This window comes from Ceratotherium simum, chromosome 5 (assembly GCF_057802395.1).
Source record: "Ceratotherium simum simum isolate JZ-2026a chromosome 5, ASM5780239v1, whole genome shotgun sequence".
Taxonomy (NCBI): domain Eukaryota; kingdom Metazoa; phylum Chordata; class Mammalia; order Perissodactyla; family Rhinocerotidae; genus Ceratotherium; species Ceratotherium simum.
The window spans coordinates 14,064,358-14,084,857 of NC_141904.1; the positions used below are offsets into that span (position 1 = coordinate 14,064,358).

The 20,500-nt window shown below is 41.5% G+C and overlaps 1 protein-coding gene across 1 annotated transcript; it reads right to left on the reverse strand.

The window, feature by feature from the left end:
* Nucleotides 1-547: 547 nt before the first annotated feature.
* On the reverse strand, nt 548-17,108 carry MRPS22 (mitochondrial ribosomal protein S22). Its single transcript, XM_004419312.3, has 8 exons — nt 16,934-17,108; nt 10,634-10,797; nt 9,382-9,546; nt 7,018-7,161; nt 6,620-6,703; nt 5,138-5,283; nt 1,872-1,980; nt 548-783 (listed from the first exon to the last, which is right to left on the reverse strand). Exons 1-8 carry the CDS (start codon nt 17,103-17,105, stop codon nt 688-690), a joined length of 1,080 nt encoding a protein of 359 aa, XP_004419369.1. The 5' UTR covers nt 17,106-17,108; the 3' UTR covers nt 548-687.
* Nucleotides 17,109-20,500: the final 3,392 nt, after the last annotated feature.

The following is a 20,500-nucleotide window of genomic DNA, read 5'->3' on the forward strand; positions in this document are numbered from 1 at the left end:
ATGAAAACAGGCTTCCAGCTTTAGAAGGCTAAGCCAAAACTACACCTCACCTAGAGATCAGCTAGGTGATTCTCTTTTCTTTGCATAACTAAATCATATTTTCAAATATCATCAATCACATTTTTTCTTAGAACAGAATATCCACGCTAGAATTCTCTCACCCCTTTTTCTTAATCTCATTGCATTATTCCTCTCAGTCTGTGTAGCTTGGGTTCTTGTGCCTTTTTGTGATTTTGTCTAGTAGTTACCTGTCTCTGGAGTCAGAGTTTGAAATTCCAGCTTCTCTGACCTCATTAAGTGGGGCTCTGTTTAAATTACCTATTGGCCTATTTGGTAACACAGCAAGATATAGTACTTTTTTTTTTTTTTTTTTTTACAGTGCACTTGTCTGCTTACAGAAATTCATAATCAGGCACTCAACTGTACTTCTCAGTTGTCCCCTTGTAGCCTAGGAAAGTGAGTGGGTAACAAGAAAAACTTTTCAAACTTTCCTAGGCTGCAAGGGGACAACTCAGAAGTTTTCTTTCTATTTCTGTTAAAGACACGATTTGGAATGTAAAAAAACAATTTTATTGGGAACTCCAAATCATTACCTTTTAATTCTGACATTTTTAAACATTCAGCTCAGTATTAACAGAGAAAGCTGGTTAGTATTTAGTGAAATGAAATTTATTTTTTCAAGTATTTTCAGGAAGCTGCAGAATGGCTAATGAATGCTTCTTGATAAGCTTGCAGTGTTAATTCTATATATGCTCCCTTCTGCGCTTCTGTTTTTGCAAAGACCTGTTTAAATTGAAAAAAAAAAAAAGTTTTAAAGCAATAGAACATATACTAAAGCTTTCAGTTCTGAGACATCATTAACATTTCTGTAGTAGCAAAGAAAAGTCTCAGTTAAAAAAGTCTTCCAAGTTTCACAATAATTGTTTTTCTGATTACAAAACAATAAGCATACTACATGGACCAAAAAACAGTATCTAACACAGTTCAAGAATACTAATTCTAAAACCCAGAAGTATCCTAATATGGCTGCCATCTCTTTTAGCCTGTTTTCAGAAAAAGATTAAGAAAACCTGACATTGCACCTCCTGCTAGAACAAAATGAAAACCACGAGGTTCAAGACGAATCTGAAGGATGAGAGTTAGCAAAGTAATTTTTCACTTTAAAGAATATTTTCCCCAAAAGCATTTTGTTTTATCTGGCTTAGCACAGAAAATCAGAATTAGTACTGTCGTTTCCCTAGGGTGTCATCACTGGTTGTTTTTGTCCTCAGTAAGCTTTATAGCTGCTTTGCAGTTTGCATAAAATAATACTGGGATAGAAGCTAGATTCACAAAACCGTGTCTATGCTGAGCATTAGAAGATATGAAAATTATACAGTGATCTCCCCTTCCTGAAAAAATCATCTCAGCTCTCAACATTTACAGAGAAACCTGTGTAAACCCGTACTTTTGAGGTATGCAGTTCCAAAATAATAACGCAAGTAAGGCTTAGTGATATACAAGCACACCCTCTCCGCCTTCTGCACACCTTGACCACGATGAAGGAACGGGAAGCTGCACTGGGGACATGTGCCAGCTAGTCCTCCACCCTGCCCTGCTGGTGACTTGGTTACCTCAGATGCTAGTACTCCCTACAGAACAAGGGGGCTGCTGCCCCAACATCCGAACATCTTGGGTTCCAGCTGTAGCTCCCCACCCCATCTGTCTGTTGTCCAGGCTGAAGAAATATGAGGGCTCTAATCACTGTTTGAAGACCACAAATGTTCAATATTCACACATCTTTTTAGTTACCATTAAATAGGACCCACTTCAGAATTCTTCCCAAGTCAGTTATCACCCGACAACAGGCAATGTGAAACAAGTCCCTTTACCTTAATTAAATGTAACCCTTCAGCAGCCTGCTCCTTGGCCTCTTGAGCTGACTGGCCGTCTGGATGGAGGATGTGATACAGCTGGACCAAGCTGGTGGCATCATCAACTCTATAGAGTGAAAGGGTTTACTGTTACCAAGGGATTTTCTTCATTTGCTTCACAGTCCTATAAAAGTGTGTGCCAACTTAAAACTAAATTACATTTCAAACTTTCCTTGGGCCAAAAAAACTTTTAAAAGCCTTCAGTTTTATATTTTCAAAGGTGTTTTCAGGAAAAGGGGCTAATTGAGGCTTCATACCTACTCTGCGGTAGGTAGGGCAGGAGTCACTATAGGCAGTGGCCAATTTATGAAAGTGAATATATTCTAAATGTGGCTGTATTCTTTTTGGAAACAGAACAACATTTCCCATAGAAAGGGCATTCCTAATGGTAGATGATTTCTAGGCCAGCCCACTTCAGCAGATAATAATGTATACCAACTCAGAGAGTAAGAATATACCTTCATCCCACATAATCCAGAGGCTAGTAGTCACGGGGATGCTGAAAGCCACCTGCCTTTAAGTGCAGTAGCAGTAACATCTAACAAATTTTCATTGAGACTCTGAATTAGTAGATAAATGCCTCTATAGGAGGCCTCCTAGGAGTCCAAGGAAAGACTCCCAGGCCCCCATTAGTTAAAAAGTAGCATCCTAGTGAAGCAAATTTGAAATTATGCATATCAGACAGAAGGAAAGTCAGGTTCCACTTTGGCAATCTAACTTTAGTGTCACACAACTATCTTTGATGAAGCCGGAACAAGAATTCAATTCTTCTGGTTTGTATTTACCGTTTTAGAAACCTGTGAACAATTTATCAACATCAAAACTTCCCTAGCCTTCTCCAAATGAAACAATCACTATCTTCTCTTCTCACACAGTCAACACCTTCCTACCGCCACCTCAAAGCTGAGGGAGCATATAAAAATAACTCTTCTAAAATGCTTGTGCTTTTGAGGTTCTGCTGTATACACTTAGTGAGCTACTGGCTTCTAGTTGGGGGTGAGGACACCCTAATTCAGTGCTCCCTCAGCCATCACTCTTTGACCTTCCCTGCTTTCCTACGACCTGAACAGGGAGATAAAGAGTGGGGTGACAGTGGGAAGAGGTAAACAATTTCTCAAGCCATGGTGACCTTAGAGAAATGCTCTGGGCTTATCCCAAGGCCCACCCGCTCTAAAGGCCTCTCTTGGGAGAACTGAGAAGTCAGAGCTGCTCATATAGTAAAACTTCCCAGGGGAAAAAAATTCAAACACGTTCATTACAGATCTTTTATGCTTGTTATAATCTAACAAAGTGCAATAAATGCAGCAACAAAATATCCCCCAAATAAATAAAAGTAACTCCCATTAGAGCTTAGGCATGTGGCCCTGTAAAGAGCTTAGCTGGGTTTTTATGTATTAGAATCATGTTGAGGGCTTCATTACAGTCATGCTAAAGTTTAATGCTTGCATCTCACAGAACAATTAACTTCACACCCAGCCCATATTTGAAACTGAGAGCAAATAAATTTACATGTTCAAAAATATTACAAAAGAATATCAATTCAAAACCAACAGTGGGACCTGAGCCTGGAATAAATGTGTGCAGAATCCCAAGTCTAGCCTGGGCTCCATTCATTGAGGACGTGCACCCTCTACTGTCTAGCCTGGGATCTGCAGCAAACTGTCCTGTTCAGAATTCCCCAGGAATGGTTTTACTTACGCAGAGCAGGCAAGGTTAACTGCGTACTCAAAACTCCCTCCCAGTATGCAAATAAACTGTTTCACATGTAAAACTTACAGGTGATAAGTATTACTACAATATCACGTATTAGTACACCTCAATAAAGAACTTTAATTTTCAAAATTATATATTTGTGTGGCTCCAATTTTTTACGAAATACGTTATGTTGTTTTTATAATATAATTTCAGAATGATTACATTTGAGAAACTTAATAAGAAAATTCATTCACAGGAGATGTTACTGCTAACGCACCTAACACAAGTCACTTTTGAGGATCCTCATGACCGCCAGCCAGCCCCCTGCTTATGTGGGAAAAAGGTATATTTCTGCCCTCTGAATTGGATTATACTACACATGATGGTGAAATGGGCTGGCCTAGAAATCATCTACCCTTAAGAATGCTGTTTCTATGAGAAATGATGCTCTGTTTCCAGCTATGGGCTGTACTTCTTAGTGCCTATGGAACCTGGTTCCAAATGCCTTACCTTTGTGTGAATGGTTCAGACTACATGGAGGATACTCTGTGAGTCACAACTTCCTTACAGTCTGAAGGTAGCAATAATCACTAAACCCTCTTCTTGTAGTTCAGACTTTGAATTAAGCAAGGGTTTTTTGTGGAAAGTTGACTTTCTTACTACAGCCATGCTGGTTTGTTTTTCTTGTCACTTTGGCCTTTCTAACCCAACCGATAGAAAGATACTCAAAAACAGTTTCTCTTCAGTTTTATCACAAGTTGTAAAGTAGACTATTATTTCAGCTAGAAGCCTGAGAGCACACCAGTTTGCATGCTAAAATACAATAGACATTCTTTGTTTCACGTGACTTTGAAAAAAACTAACTTTTTCAATGTCTTAATCTTGCAAGGGGCCAGCCCGGTGGCGCAAGCAGTTAAGTGCGCGTGCTCTGCTGTGGTGGCCTGGGGTTCGCTGGTTTGGATCCTGGGCACGCACCGACGCACTGCTTGTCAAGCCATGCTGTGGCGGCATCCCATATAAAGTAGAGGAAGATGGGCACGGATGTTAGCTCAGGGCCGAACTTCCTCAGCAAAAAGAGGATTGGTATCAGATGTTAGCTCAGGGCTGATCTTCCTCACACACACAAAAAAAAATTTGCAAAAGCAAGAGTGTTTTGATAAATCACTTTTACTGAAAAGCCCTAGAAATAGTCTACTAGAAAACAAGTGCCCACTAGAGCTTACGTCTGCTTCTTTATATTTCCTATTTAATCCCCTTTGAGTATCTGGAAAGGTCACTGATACCCAGGAGCACGGGCGAGACCAGGGGTAAGTCAGTATCAAGGTATACAGTACAGTTCCAAAGCCATTTACTCTTTCAAAGAATCTAGCCCTGTTTACACAACACAAAAGCAAAGACTGAGAAAACTGGGTTATGCCGAAAGACAAACCCAGAAATAAACTGTTATCACTGGAAAAATAACATAGCTTAAATATAGGTTTACTGTAATGGTAATAAAAATTTCTTTTACTTACTGAGATCATACTTACAAATCTCTCTGAAGCTGGTCAATCAGTAAGCCATCAATCTTTTTCTTATTTACAAAATACCAAGCCATTCCACCAAAGTGTCTCGTTGAACGTAAAAGGTCATACTTTCCATGTTTATCTATATCTTCGTAGGTCTGATGATGAACCTATCCACATGAAACAATTTTTCAGAAACATGAAAATAAAAAGAAGTGAGCAGCATTATTAGATACACTATACTAGCATGAGTGCTGCCCAAGAAAGTTATCAGTAAAACCAGGTCTACTTAACCTGCCTCCACTATCATTAACTAACAAGTATGATTTAGACCAACCCTCCACTATAGAAGTATGTGGCACCCTGGAACAAGTCTGTCAAACATTTATAGCCAAATCAATTACTTTTTAGCAGCCAAGCGCTATTTATGAAACATCTATTACATATATGTAGACCACTGGAAATAATGGACCACCATTTCTTGGTCAGATGGGAAAAAATAAATCAAGAATATTCTTTCACTCTTGCCCTTTTCCCCTATCCCATCAACTACCCCATTCCATCTTATTAACTAATGTCCTTTCAGTTCTCCTTCCACATTGACCTTCCCAAATAAGGACTTGGATGAGGGTATTCCTGTGTTCAAAAGGCTTTCAAAGGTCTGCTGATTGAAGTCCAGATTCCTCAGCTTAGCATCTGAGGTCACCTGTGACATGGTCGCACCCACCTTTCTAGCTTAATCTTGAACCACTCCCCTACATATAAATTGCATGTACAAGCAAACCAGATGATTGGCCATTTCTCAAGCATACTCTGTTGTTTCCTGCCTATTGACACTGTTCCCTCTACCTGAAACACCTCTCCCTCACCCAGCTCCACCTGCCACAGTGTTCCCTGCCCCTCTAGAACTCTCTTCAAGACCTCTATGAAGCCCTTCCTGAGAGCACTTTGTAACCATCTCTTAGCAACTAACATCTTAGACCTAAGGTGATAATCATCTGTATACTTATCTAGCACCCTTCCCCATAATCATTTCTGGACTGTAAGCTTTGACACAGCACACCCTATCCTAGTTCCTGTCATCACCTATACTATCCACAATAATACCTTACACGTCGAAGGTACTACATGATTACTTCTTAAATTGAATTGTAAGACACATACATTGCATTTTGGCAAATTTTAATAAATAACTTTGTTCCTGTATGATAAAGTGAAAAGAGGACAGGCTTTGCCATCAAGTTTGGGTCCTAACTCTTACTAGTCGTGCAACTTTCAGCAAGCTGCTTAACTCTCCAAGATTAAAATTATCTCATCCTTAACTCAAAGGTTGTTGTGAAGATAAAATATCTATCTGGTATACATATCAGGTACTCAAAAGGTGTTCGAGTATTTTCCTTCTCTTTCCCCTGTGTCAAAGCTTATTACCTAACTCATTGTCCTAGATCAAAAATCTTACTCATAACCATATAAGCCCATACTTTAGAAACTATAAAATATACTCACTTTGATATATTCAGCAGAATCTGGCTCAAACTGGGCAACACAGAGATTGAGGACATCAACATGCCGGTCCTGACTGTACATGGTCTAAAAGCACACAGCAGAGTTGGAATTAGATGAAAGGAACATGAAAGTTCAACACCTGTCCTGCCACCATGACAGGCCTGCCCATCCACATACAGGCCACATCTGTGCCGATCAAGAGGCATGCAGAAGTAACACAGGCTTTGTAACTGTCATACCAGGATTCAAATCCCAGCTAAGCCAATTACAAAATAGATAATCCTAGTTATTATTAGAAATGTTATCTGTGTTTATCAAAGCAGAATGTCCAGCAGCATCAGAGCCAACCGATTCAACAAAGAAACCATCACCACTGACTATGAAACCAGTCACCTTACCTTAAGATTTTCTTCCTTGAAAATTATTGGTGTTAAAATTCTACGACCTTCCTTTGGGAAATAAACTTGTATCATCCGGTCTCGTTCTTCCCAAGAGGCTTTGCGTAGTGTGCCACTTGGTTCTCTGACGACAATAAAACGCTCCTGAAATAGAAAACATAATCAAGGATGAGTTTATGAGGACTTATTTTTAGTTCCAATGTTTCACTAAGCACTATAGTAAAAATAATTTGCAATCAACAATATAAAATGCAACTGGGAAACGTAAAATGCAATCATGTGTATGATTTCAAGGATAATTTTAAACCTCAAACACTTGGCAAGATTTGATACTTCCTTTACTAATCACTGCTGTGGTTCTGATAATCAGAAATCTAAAAGGAAAGTATTTATTAAGTGCCAACTATGGTCCTAAAGTGGGTTCAATACATAAAATGGTTCAAATAAAAAAAGCTGACCTGAGATTCATCTAAATCCATTTGAGAGGAAAGAAGTGCTATTAGACCTTTCCGAGTTTTTTCATTTCCCCATCCCGAAGTCTCACCTAAACAGACTTTACTACTTTCTAATCCACTTTTAAAGTCTCTGGGATACACAGATAACAGGAAACAAACTGGCGGTTACCAGAAGCAGGGGAGGAGGGTGGGGGTTGGCAAAATAGGCGAAGGGGATTAAGAGGTATAAACTTTAGTTATAAAATTAACAAGTCATGAGAATGTAATGTACAGCATAGGGAATATAATCAATAATATTGTAATAACTTTGTATGGTGACAGATGGTAACTAGACTTATTGTGGTGATCATTTTATAACATATATAAATATCGAATCACTATGATGTACACCTGAAACTAACAGGATATTGCATGTCAACTATACTTCAATAGAAAATTAAAAATTAAAAAAAATTCATAATATTAAGTCCCTGGGATAAAAGGAACAAACCCAAGAATGTGGAGTCTTAATTCCACACCTCCATGATTCCTCATACTGGCATGAGACATAACTGTGTCAGAGAGACTGACCAGTCCACCTGCCTCTGGTCTCTTCACTCTTCCAACTGCCACATCCCAGGCCACAGGATCACTTCCTCTGAATTCCACTCACTGTTTGTACCACTCAACTGGCAATTTATCATGTGCAAGATTCTTGACACCTCTCAGATATCATTATAGAACTCAAAAGGACAGGAACTGTAGGTTGTAATTCTTTGTAACATCCAGAGTGACTTACACAGAGCTTTGCACATAGCAGTTAACTGGTACACATCTGATTGTTGAAATTAACCAGATGGTACTGACTCTCAACTTTTCAGAGGTGTAAGAGTTTTGAGGATGATATAATTAAAACTTTCATCAAGCAGTACAAATAGAAAAAAACCAGCAAATGCCAAAATAACACAACTGTTCCTCATAAGGATTTTGGTAATTTGCATTCCAAGTTCCTTTCTCCCTTTCAGGCTATAGAATGCTCCCACAACCAGCCTTCACAGCACTGCAAACATACATTAAAGCACCCCAAGGAAAAATTCTAAATAAAATGAAACTCTAATCCCTGTTCATTATGTCAGGTATACAGGTGGTTGATGTACAGGCATGGACATTGCTCAAATCATGTCTTCTAACCATAAGCGTATATGATAAAAAAGATTAATATGGGGTGGCCCTTCACCCAACTGTGGCATTATACAGTATTCTGCAATTTGTAGGCTGAATTGTAAATTATTCTTTTTACCCTTGACTTGAAACTGCTCAAACACAAAACATACATTTTATAAGTGCCAGAGTGTTCCGGACCTGGCAATCAAGGGAAGAAGAGCTAGAGAACAAAAACTCTCACTGAAAAAGCAGTGCTGTCTGAAAGTTATCTAGGGTAATCTGCCATTCTTCATGCAAATTCTGAAAAGTGAACATCCTTTGGGAAGTCTGGGGTTTTTGGAATCATCAAGAATTTACAGGAAAGAAACCCTTCATCTCCTCAAAAAGCTTCAGCTAAGGAAGTCAGTCTAACTTGGACAGAAAGAATCCCCCTTCTCCCACTGCCTTTAAGATTTCTGCCTGTTTGTGGTTTGGGTATGGGTTTCTGCCTGTAAATCTCTTGCTCTGTTCTCAGCACACTTGTCTCTTTCCTTGTAGTCAATCTGGAATATACTGTGTGCATAATATGTAGGGAAATGGTAACATGATGATGTGGGGCTGGTCTGCATTTCTCTTCGTCTTTATGCTTTATCTTCTAGAAGGATCTCACCCAGTCACAGGAATTCTGGTTTGGAAGAGCAGAGGCAGTTGGCTCACATGATATTGACCCTCGTCCCTCAGGCCCATCTCCACATTAAGATCATTTTGTGATTAGAGGTATACTCACCCGGTGTGGTATGCTATATGATATATCAGTAAACACATATTTGGCTGTTTCTGTTCCTTCCAAAATCTTATCTTCAGCTAACACGTCCTTTATTGGCACTCGCTCTTCCAGAACCGGTGGCATTTTTAATCGTACTTTAGCTGCCTGAACCGCCTGTCTCGTAGCCTAATGAAATAAAATATTTCTTAAGGAAAGCCACAAGGTTACAGACCAAAAGGACTATCTAACAAAAGCAGATACTAATCAAAAATGCTAAGGACTGCAAAGAGAAGCAGCTGTAGGCATGAATCAGTGAATGAAAAGCCAGACTTGGGCTCCTGGGCCCTGGCCTTTGCCTCTGTGGTGTGACTGAGAACACCAGCTATGGGTTCAACTGGTCTCAAAACAGCAAAGGAATGCTCCGAGACAGAGCCAGGCCACACAAGAGCTGCTTGAAACAGAATAAGGGAATTCATTTATTGGGTGCTTACTATATGCCAGATAGTGTTCAAATACTCTGAATGTATTTGGCTCGTTTAATCCCCACAATTACCGTTAAGAGCTAGGTGCTATTATCTCATTTTTATGGGAGGGAAAATGGAGGCACACAAATGTTAAGTAAATTGCTGGAAGGACTGGGATTTGAACCCAGGCAACTCAACTCCAGAGCCCATGCTCTTAACCACTGACCACACTGCTCCATGCCATACTGTTAACAGTGATTACCTCTGAGAGATGAAAGGGGGACTTTCCCTCTTCATGTGATACACTATCAGATATCTGAATTTTTTGCTATGACTATAAATAACTTTTGAATTAGAGCAATAATGCTTCACATATTCATACATCAAAGCATTTACAAAGCACTCAAAACCCATGACTCCAGGAGGACACTGGTGCCGGAGGAGAATGCTGTTCAGCAGGATCTCATAATCTCACCAAAGCTTCAGCCTCAAAGCAGCTCACAGCAGATGTTTCTCCAGGAGGGAAGCCGGAGCAGGCAGGACAAAAGAAGGATGCTCAGGCTGGTTTTGGAGCAGAAGAGGCTCTGCCTGGACACCCAGACCTGACCCACGTGCCCCAGTCTACCTAATTTGGGCCATGCTCCCTGCTCCTCTCTGGCTGCTTGCCTTTCTTTTCTCGGTTCCGTGCCTGCGACACCCCCTCATTAGTACCTGAGGAAAAGCAGCTATCAGCATCTGGAGGGGCCTCTGGAAATCTCGTTTAACCCTTTAAAGAAAGGTATTCTACCAATATTCCTGCATTCCCATACCTCTTCCAGCTGTGCCTGGGTCATCAGCTTATAGGTTGGCGGCTTCAGTTCTTGTACTGCTGGCTTAAAAATCTTCTGCAAATTCAAGCCTGTCATCTTGATGAGTAGGCTTTGGACTTCCTCATCCATAAATGTAGGTTTCTTGATTTCTGAGCTACCAGATTCTGTTAAAACGAATTTTAATAAGATGATGGCAAAAGTGACAAGCCAACACCTCTAAATAGAAAAGTAAGTTAACACTAAAAATGATGAATACAATGTCTACCTCAGTATGCATAATGCTAATACCTACAAGATTCATTCATTCCTTCATTTAAAATGTACTGAGCATTCGCTAAGATGAAGATAGTTTCTGCCAAAAAGGCACTCAAAGTCTAGTGAAGGAAGCAACAGGAAAAAGTAATGTAATAATATTAATAATAACAATGGTTGCTACCATTTACAGAGTTGTCTCTTACATGCCAGGCATTACATACATTTTCAGGAATGCTTACAACCACCCACAAAATAGTATTGATAGCCCAGCTTTATAAATGAGGATACCGGAGCCTGCCTAAGACAACTAGTTATTAAGTGCTAGAGCCAGGATTTAAACCAAGGGTTACCTGATTCTAGAGCCTCTATCAATTCCAATCTATCACGGTGCTGCTCAGTGCAAACACTACGTACAGGGGAGGTACGAGGGGTCGTGTGCCGACAGAGGAAGGAATTAAACATAGCCTGGGAGCAGAAAAGGGCACGGCAGGGTCAAAGAAGGCTAACTAGGGACCTGGGTGGGATAGGGAAAAAAGGAAAGGAAATTCTAGGCTGAGGGGGTGCAGCTAGGAAAGAGACGCCTGGATCACTGGACAGGACACTGAAGAGGCCATGTGCTATCATGGAAGAGCCTTGGACAGGAGAGGAGACCCAGATCTCAGCTCTGCCTCACGCAGTCTGCCTATCCCTCTGCCTAAGCTCCATTTCCATTTCCATTAAGGAAAAAAGCCCTTCCTTCCCAGCCACCTCTTCCTCTGCTAGTCCTGTAAATGCTGGCGTCCCTCAGGATTCTGAACTACATCTTTCTCTTCTCCCTTCTCACATTCTTAACGGATGATCTCTAGCCGCCTATAACTTTAATTACTTCTATATGCTGGAGACTCTAAAATCTGAATCTCCAGCTGAGATTATCTTCCATCCAACTACCCAACGGACATCTCACAGGCACTTCAATATTGCCAAAGCAGAACTCATCCACTTTCTCCTGTCTCAAACCTGCGCTCCTACTGTTCCCTATCCTAGCGCCATCCAACAGGTCATGTGGGCCAGAAACCTTACAGTCATTCTAACTTCTCCTTTACCTCTCCTCCACATCTAGCCAATAGCAGTAATAACAATAACAGTAATGATAACAGCTGACATTTGTTAGATATTTACTATGTGCCTGTACTTACTGAGCTAATAAGTACTTTACATACTTAGCACATTTAATCCTTACAACCCCATAAATTCTATGATTATCCCCATTTTACAAACAAGAACACTGACACTGAACATACTGTTTGTTATATCTCATAAATCTCTCTTTACTCCTCCATTTCCCACTGCCACTAACCTAGTCATGGCCACCCTTATCTCTTGCCTTAGGCTCCTAACTGGTCTCCCTGCCGCCATTTGGACCCCACTGTAGACCATTCTCCACAGAACAACCAGAGTGATCTCTTAAAAATGTAATGAAAACAATAGAAAAGATTAACAAAAGTAAGAGTTAGTTCTTTGAAAAGATAAACAAAATTGACAAACCTATAACTAGAATAACCAAGGAAAAAAGAGAAGATCCAAATCAACAAAATTATAAATGAAAAAGGAGACATTACAGCTGACACCACAGAAATACAAAGGATCATAAGAGGCTACTATGAACAACTATATGCCAACAAACTGGACAACCGAGAAGAAAAGGAAAAATTCTTAGAAACACAATACCTACCAAGACCGAATTAGGAAGAAACAGAAAATTGGAACAGACCAATTAAAAGGAAATTGAATCAGTAATCAAAAATCTCCCAAAGAAAAGCCCAGAACCAGATGGCTTCACAGGTGAATTTTACCAAACATTTAAAGAAGAATTAACACCAGTCCTTCTCGAACTCTTCCAAAAAATCGAACAGGAGGGAACACTCCCAAATTCATTTTACAAGGCCAGCATTATCCTGACACTAAAGCCATAAAAGGACATCACCAGAAAAGAAAACTATAGGCCAATATACCTGATAAATACAGATGCAAAAATTCTCAATAAAATACTAGCAAACTGAAGTCAGCAGCACATTAAAAAGATCATTCACCATAATCAAGTGGGATTTATCCCTGGGATGCAAAGATGGTTGAAACATACTCAAATCAATCAATGTGATACATCATATTAATAGAATGAAAGAAAATCACATGATCATTTCAGTAGATGCAGAAGAAGCATTTGACAAAATTCAACATTGTTCGTGATAAAAACTCTACAAATTAGGTGTGGAAGGAACATTCCTCAACATGATAAAGGCCATATAAGATAAACCCACAGCTAACATCATACTCAATGGTGAAAGGTTGAAAGCCTTTCCTCTAAGATCAGGAACAAGACAAGGATGCCCACTCTTGCCACTCCTATTCAACACAGTACTGGAAATCCTAGCAAGAGCAATCAGGCAAAAAAAGAAATAAAAGGCATCAGAATTGGAAAGGAAGAAGTAAAACTGTCTCTATTTGCAGATGACGTGATGAATGCAGAAAATCCTAAAGACTCCACCAAAAACCTGTTAGATCTAATCAGTGAATTCAGTAAAGTTGCAAGATACAAAATTAACATACAAAAATCACTAGCATTTCTATACACTAACAGTGAATTATCTGAAAAAGAAATAATTATCACATTTACAATAGCATCAAAAACAATAAAATACTTAGGAATAAATTTAACCAAGGAGGTGAAAGACCTCTATACTGAAACCTATAAGACTGATGAAAGAAATGGAAGAAGATAAATGGAAAGGTATCCCATGTTCACGAATTGGAAGAATTAATATTGTTAAAATGTCCATATTACCCAAAGCCATGTATAGATTCAAAGCAATTCCTATCAAGACTCCAATGGCATTTTTTACAGAAGTAGAAAAAACAATCCTAAAATTTACATAAAACCACAAAAGACCCTAAATAGCCAGAGCAATCCTGAGAAAGAACTAAGCGGGAGGCATCACACTTCCTGATTTCAAGCTATATTATAAAGCTATAGCAATGAAAACAGTATGGTAGTGGCATAAAAACACATGGACCAATGGAATAGAACTGAGAGCCCAGAAATAAACCTACACACATACAGTCAACTAATATTTGACAAGGGTGCCAAGAATAGTCAATGGAGAAAAGACAGTCTCTTCAATAAATGGTGCTGGGAAAACTAGATATTCACATATAAAAGAATAGACCCCTATCTCACACCACTCACAAAAATTAACTGGAAATGTATTAAGGAATTAAACGTAAGACCGGAAACCATAAAACTCCTAGAAGAAAACATAGGCAGTAAGCTCCTTAACATCAGTCTTGGTGTGATGTTCTGGACATGACACCTAAAGCACAACAACAAAATAAAAAATAAACAAGTGGGACTACCTCAAAATAAAAAGCCTCTGCACAGCAAAAGAAACAATCAACAAAATGAAAAGACAACCTATAAAATGGGAAAAAATATTTTCAAACCATATATCTGATAAGGGGTTAATATCCAATATATATAAAGAACTCATAGGGCTCAATAGCAAAAAACCAAATAATACAATTAAAAAATGGACAGAGGACCTGAATAGACCTTTTTCCAAAGAAGATATATGAATGGCCAACAGGTACATGAAAAGGTGCCCAACATCACTAATCATCAGGGAAGTACAAATCAAAACAACCAGGAAGTATCACCTCATGCCTGTTAGAACGACTAACATCAAAAAGACAAGAGATAACAAATGCTGGTGAGGATGTGGAAAAAAGGGAACCCTTGTGCACTGCTTGATGGATTGTAAACTTATACAGCCACCATGGAAAAGAATTCCTCTAACAATTAAAAACAAGGTTCCTCAAACAATTAAAAATAGAACTACCGGGGCTGGCCCGGTGGCGTAGGCGGTTCAGTGCGTGCGCTCCGCTGCAGCGGCCCGGGGTTCGCTGGTTCGGATCCTGGGCGCGCACCGACGCGCTGCTTGGCAAGCCATGCTGTGATGGCGTCCCATATAAAGTGGAGGAAGACGGGCACAGATGTTAGCCCAGGGCGAGTCTTCCTCAGCAAAAAAAGAGGAGGATTGGCAGATGTTAGCACAGGGCTGATCTCCTCGAAAAAAAAAGAAAAATAGAACTACCATATGATCCAGCAATTCCACTTCTGGGAATATATCTGAAAAAAACAACAACACTATGTTGAAGAGATATCTGCACTCCCAAGTTCACAGCAGCATTATTCACAATAGTCAAGCCATGGAAACAATCTAAGCGTCCATCAATGGACGAATGGATAAAGAAGATGTAGTATGTATATACAGTGGAATATTATGCAGCCATAAAAAAGGAGGAAATCCTGCCATTTGTGACAACATGGATGGACCCTGAGGGCATAATGCTAAGTGAAATAAGTCAGACAAATACTTATGATCTCATTTATATGCAGGATTTAAAAAAAAAAGCCAAACTCATAGAAAAAAGATCAGATTTCTGGTTACCAGAGGTGGGGGGGGGGGTTGGTAGTAGTGGGGGGGTGTGGTAAATGGAATGAAGGAGGTCAAAAGTTACAAACTTCCAGTTATAAGATAAATAAGTACTAGGGATGTAATGTACACCACGATGACTATAATTAACATTGCTGTATGGTATATACGAAAATTAAGAGAGTAAATCCTGAGTTTTCATCACAAGGAAAAAAAATTTTTTTATTTTTCCTTTTTGTATCTGTATGAGGATGGATATTAACAAAACTTACTGTGATGAGAATTTCACAATATATGTAAGTCATATCATTATGCTGTACACTTTAAACTTATGCACTGCTGTATGTCACCTACATCTCAATAAAACTGGAAAAAAAATTTTTACATTTTAAAAACTGTAATCAAGATCACTCCCATGCTTAAAACTCACCAATGGGGGCCGGCCCTGTGGTGTAGCAGTTAAGTTCGCGGACTCCGCTGCTGGCTGCCTGGGTTCGGATCCCCGGGGTGCACCGACGCACTGCTTGTCAAGCCATGCTGTGGCAGCGTCCCATATAAAGTGGAGGAAGATGGGCATGGATGTCAACCCAGAGCCAATCTTCCTCAGCAAAAAGAGGAGGATTGGCATGGAAGTTAGCTCAGGGCTGATCTTCCTCACCAAAAAAAAAAAAAAAAAAAAAACACCTCACCAATGGATTCCAACATCATTTAGACAAAAAGCTAAGGTGGTCTGCTAACTTCACTGTCCCCCGCTAGACGATGAGCTCTCCCAAGGCCAGAACCCTGTCTTGAACTCATCTCCAGCAGCCAGGGTCCTGTATAGTGCCTGGTATACAACAGGTGCTCAGACTACTCTCTACTCGGACAATCTCACCCATTCCCCCAGCTTCAGTTACCATCTTTACCCCAATTTATAGTTTGAGTTTCTCAATTTATATGTCGCTGAATACTGGACACCTCTAATTGAATCTCAAAAGCACCTCAAATTTAACGTGTCCAAAACAGGAGTTTAATTCCGCCTCCCTTCCCATCTCCTCACCTCACCTACTCCTGCCTCTTCCTCCTCTACCCCTCCCCCTAAAAAAGTGTTCCTACAATTAATCTTCTCTGTCTTGGTCTAAATAAGACTACTCTCCACTCAAGCCAGAAACTTGAGAAGCAACACTGATTTCTCCATTTAAACCCGAATCCAAAGTCATAACCAAGCCTCCTCAATGCTACCTTCAAAATGGGTTCCCAAACTACCTGTTTTACTTTTGCTTACGCTGCTTCCTCCGCTTGGAATGCTTCTTGTTTTCTCCCTAGCATGGTTAACCAGGTGTCAGCTTTGGTCATATTTTCCAGGAACCCTTCCCTGCCCTTCTAACTCAGCTGGAGTGCCACTCTTACGTGTGTTCCCCTATCAATGAGGGAACGAACGAACGCGGGCGAGGACAGACGGCGCAGGTTCAGGAGCGAGCCGACTGGGTCTCAGGGCGCGCTGCGGGAAGAGCCGGGGCCTCCGCGTGCTTCTCGCCCGCCCAAAGCCCTAGGTGTGCCCGGAGAGAGCCCCAGCGGCCGTCCGGCGGTCACTTACCGGCCGCGGAGCCGAGCCGACGGCATGGCATTCCCGCCCCGCAGCGCCCGGGCAGCGGCTGGAGCAGGGCGCCGGGCCGGGGCCGAGTTCGGGCCCAGAAACAGACCCGTTCCGTGCCCCGAGAACCTGTCAGGAGGCTCCGCAGCAACACAGAGGCTCCAAGGGTCGCCATATTATCCGGGGCCACTTGCACCGGAAGCGGCTGGGAGCGATTCCGGGTCTCCCGCGGTTTGTATGGCATTCTGGGAAATGTAGTCTGGATGAGAGAGGGAGGAGCCGGAAGCGACGCAACTTTTAGGCCTTTTATAGATTGTTCCTTGTAAACTGCTTGTTTGCACGTAGATGTTCATGTCCTTCTCTGTGTATAGAGCCAAAGGTAGAACTTACACCATCTTCCCTATTGTGCTCTTTTTCCTAGACCTTTCCTTTGTTCCCATGCCTCTAACAAATTTCCATTTCCTGCCCAAACCTTTTCTCCCAGCCCCAAGTTTAAATCCAACTGCCTATTCAACTTCTCCATTCAGACTTCTCACAGACACCCTCCCACACACACTTTAAAGATAACTCCTGATTCCAAGTCCTGATGACCACTACTACCACCATCCCACATCAGCTCATACACCTTATTCTCTGTCTCAGAACCTTACTCCTTTCCTTCATAGCCCTTTGCTCAATATGTGATTATTTTACTCATTCATCTGCTTACTTATTTTTCTCACCCCATGAAGACAATGACTCTATATATTTTATTATAATATCACCTAGCCTAGTACATCTATGTGCACAGCAAATATTTGTTGAATAAATGACTAAATGATCATGTTATTTTCTTCCCAGCTGTCCAGGATGCACAAGTCTTATCCTTCCCTAGACTATCAGTTGGTGCCTGTGCTAAGAACTTACCCCAAGGCCTGGCTAAAGAGGGGCGTTAAGTCAACACTTGTTTGAATTAGCTGGACAGGCAGACTCATCTTCTAACTTCACCTCTTCCCCCACTGCCCAGTAAGAGCTCTGTTTATGAACTCATTCCTTATTCAGGTGGGGAAGGAGAGAGCCCTAGGCTTGGTGCATTCAGGCCTGACTGCTGCCCTGTGCTTCCCAACACTTCCTCTCTCACCTGCGTGATAGCAGGTGTCAGGGAGCGGTAGTGGGATGCATGCCAGTGTCTCCCAGCCCATTCCCCTCTCCGAGAATCCACCACCTACTTCTTTCCCATAGCCACTGCTGAGAGGATAGGCCTCAGTGGCGGTGTTTTTCCTGTTAACATCCCCCTGGACAGAACTGATTGGGCAATGAGTGGACACCTAATGCAGGAGGAATGAATCCATTGGCTGCTGTGTTAGTTCCCTGTAGCTGTTGTAGCAAATTACAACAAATTTGGTGGCTTAAAATAACAGAATTTTATTCTCTTACAGTTCTGGATGCCAGTAATCTGAAGTCAGTATCATTGGGCCAAAATCAAAGTGTCAGCAGAGCTGTGCTGCCTTCAGAGGCTCTAGGGAAGAATCTGTTCCTTGTCTCTTCTAGCTTCTGGTGACTGCAAGATGCCTTGGCTTATGGCTGTATCACTCCAGTCTCTGCCTCCATCTTCATATCACCTTCTCTTCTGTCTGTGCCCGATCTCCCTTTGCCTCACTATGATAAGGATATATATGATTGCATTTAGGGCCCACCTGGATAATCCAGGCTAACTGCCCCCCATCTTAAAATCCTTAACCTTAATTAATTCTGCAAAGACCTGTTCCCATATAAGGTAACATTCACAGGTTCCAGGGATTAGGAGGTAAATATCTTTTGGGAAGGGAGGACATTTTTCAGCTTACCCCAGCTGCCCAGACACAAAGCAGATTTTCTCTCAATATTTCAAACTAAGAAACACAGAAACTATAGCTGATGGCAGAAGCTTGAAGTGAATAACTATTTAGAGTTAGGTGTAGAGCAGCCTTTTTCGGCAATATGCTCACTGATGAATGAGCAGAGAAAATCAGTCTGCAGAGAAAGGCAGGGAAATGGAGCAAAAACAGAGATGGGAGACTATGTGGTTTGAGAAAGAGAGAGATGGAGAAAGGCGCTATCTTGGCCAGAGATTCTCCCACTTTCCTTTCATTAGCCTCCTTTAACTTGGACTACACTAAGTTTTATTGACATAGAGTAACCAAGATTCCTAGTTCCAGCTGTAACCTTGGGCAGATGCCCGCATCTTTCAGAGCCTCAGTCTCTTACCTGCAAAATGGGTATAAGGATAGTACTTGCCTTGCAGACTTTGAGGATGAAGTACTTTCAGGATCTGATGCTTGGTGTTTCATAAAGGGGGTGCAAGAAGGTCATGTGGCAGCAAGTCAGTGGCTTTCTAAAGATCTTCAGAGGAAGAGCTTTAGAGAGTTACGTTTATCAGTTAAGATTCTCTGGTTACAAGCAACAGAAGTCTTTCCTAAAACAGAGATGGAAGTGATGCAAAGTATGTGGAATTTGTCACAGAGCTAAAGGGAAGGCTGAATAGCCCAGCCTCAGCAAGGACTTGAAGGATGGAAGCTCCAGGGGTCCCAGAGGAAGGAACTCGAGAGAAATCTCTCCAGGAGGCTGCTGTCAGAATGACTTGGTTCCAACCACAGGCTTCTCATCAAATTCAGGTTCCTGGTAAGAGAAGCTGATGGGCCTGGGTGGGTGCTGTTCACCCCCGGGGAACGGGGCGGGCTAGCCTCTGACTGACAATCCCCAGACACCCCGCCTACATCTAATGGTAGGATCATCTGGTCAAATCTGGGAGAAGGATCACCAGCTCTGTGGAGCAGGAATGGGTCTTATGTTTTATAAAACAAAAGTATAGTGATGTTTCCATTACCCAACTATCAGTGATTTTACAGGGTCTGAACTTCTGTTTCCCTAAAGGGACTGCAATTTTGTCCCAGTCTTTTAGAATTCTTCAAGATGAGGGTGTGGGGGTAGAAGTCAGGAAGAGGGATGGAAAGAGGAAGAATAGGGCCTGATGGAGAAGAGTCAGTCTGGACAATCTAAGAACCTTGGCAATCTCCAGGAACACCCTTGCAACTTCTATACAGTCTTCAAAACCCTATGTTCAAAGCACTCCCCAAGGACCACATCTGCCCCATTTTTGTTCTCACTCAGAGTGTTTTTCCCCTGTTCCTGTTCAGAGGCCAAACTCCCAACATGTTCCTACAGACACAAGTTCCATGGCCAAAGCCCCTTTGTGTGCTGAGAAGGGACCAGCAGCAAGGGAAAGAGTAAAGGGAGAAGGTCGAGTGATGATGGGAGGTTCCCAATGAAGCTGCAAGGGATGAGATGTTAAGTGAGGACATCAGCCACTGATGGGAAGGGGCCTTTGTACCAGGAAGCAAGGAGTTAAAGATGGATAGAGTGTGGATAGGTTTTGGGGAGGGAATCAGAGGGCCTTCCTGCCTCTCTGCCTCTCTTTTCTCTAAGCAAAGGTGAGAAAAGGTAGAGCTGTGCTGGGAGCTGCAGGATTGAGAAGTCTAAAGTAGTTGCTGGGGGCTGTGCACGTGGCTGTGATGCTAGAACATGAAGCAACACCAGCCCACCGAGTGGTGG

Excerpts from the sequence above, each read along its gene's own strand:
- MRPS22 (XM_004419312.3), bottom strand. The coding sequence starts at position 17,105 with ATGGCGACCCTTGGAGCCTCTGTGTTGCTGCGGAGCCTCCTGACAGGT. Across the intron at positions 9,547-10,633 it reads CCCAGGCACAGCTGGAAGAG|GCTACGAGACAGGCGGTTCA; the intron begins GTATGGGAATGC and ends TTATTTCATTAG. Across the intron at positions 6,704-7,017 it reads TCAAGGAAGAAAATCTTAAG|ACCATGTACAGTCAGGACCG; the intron begins GTAAGGTGACTG and ends GTGTGCTTTTAG.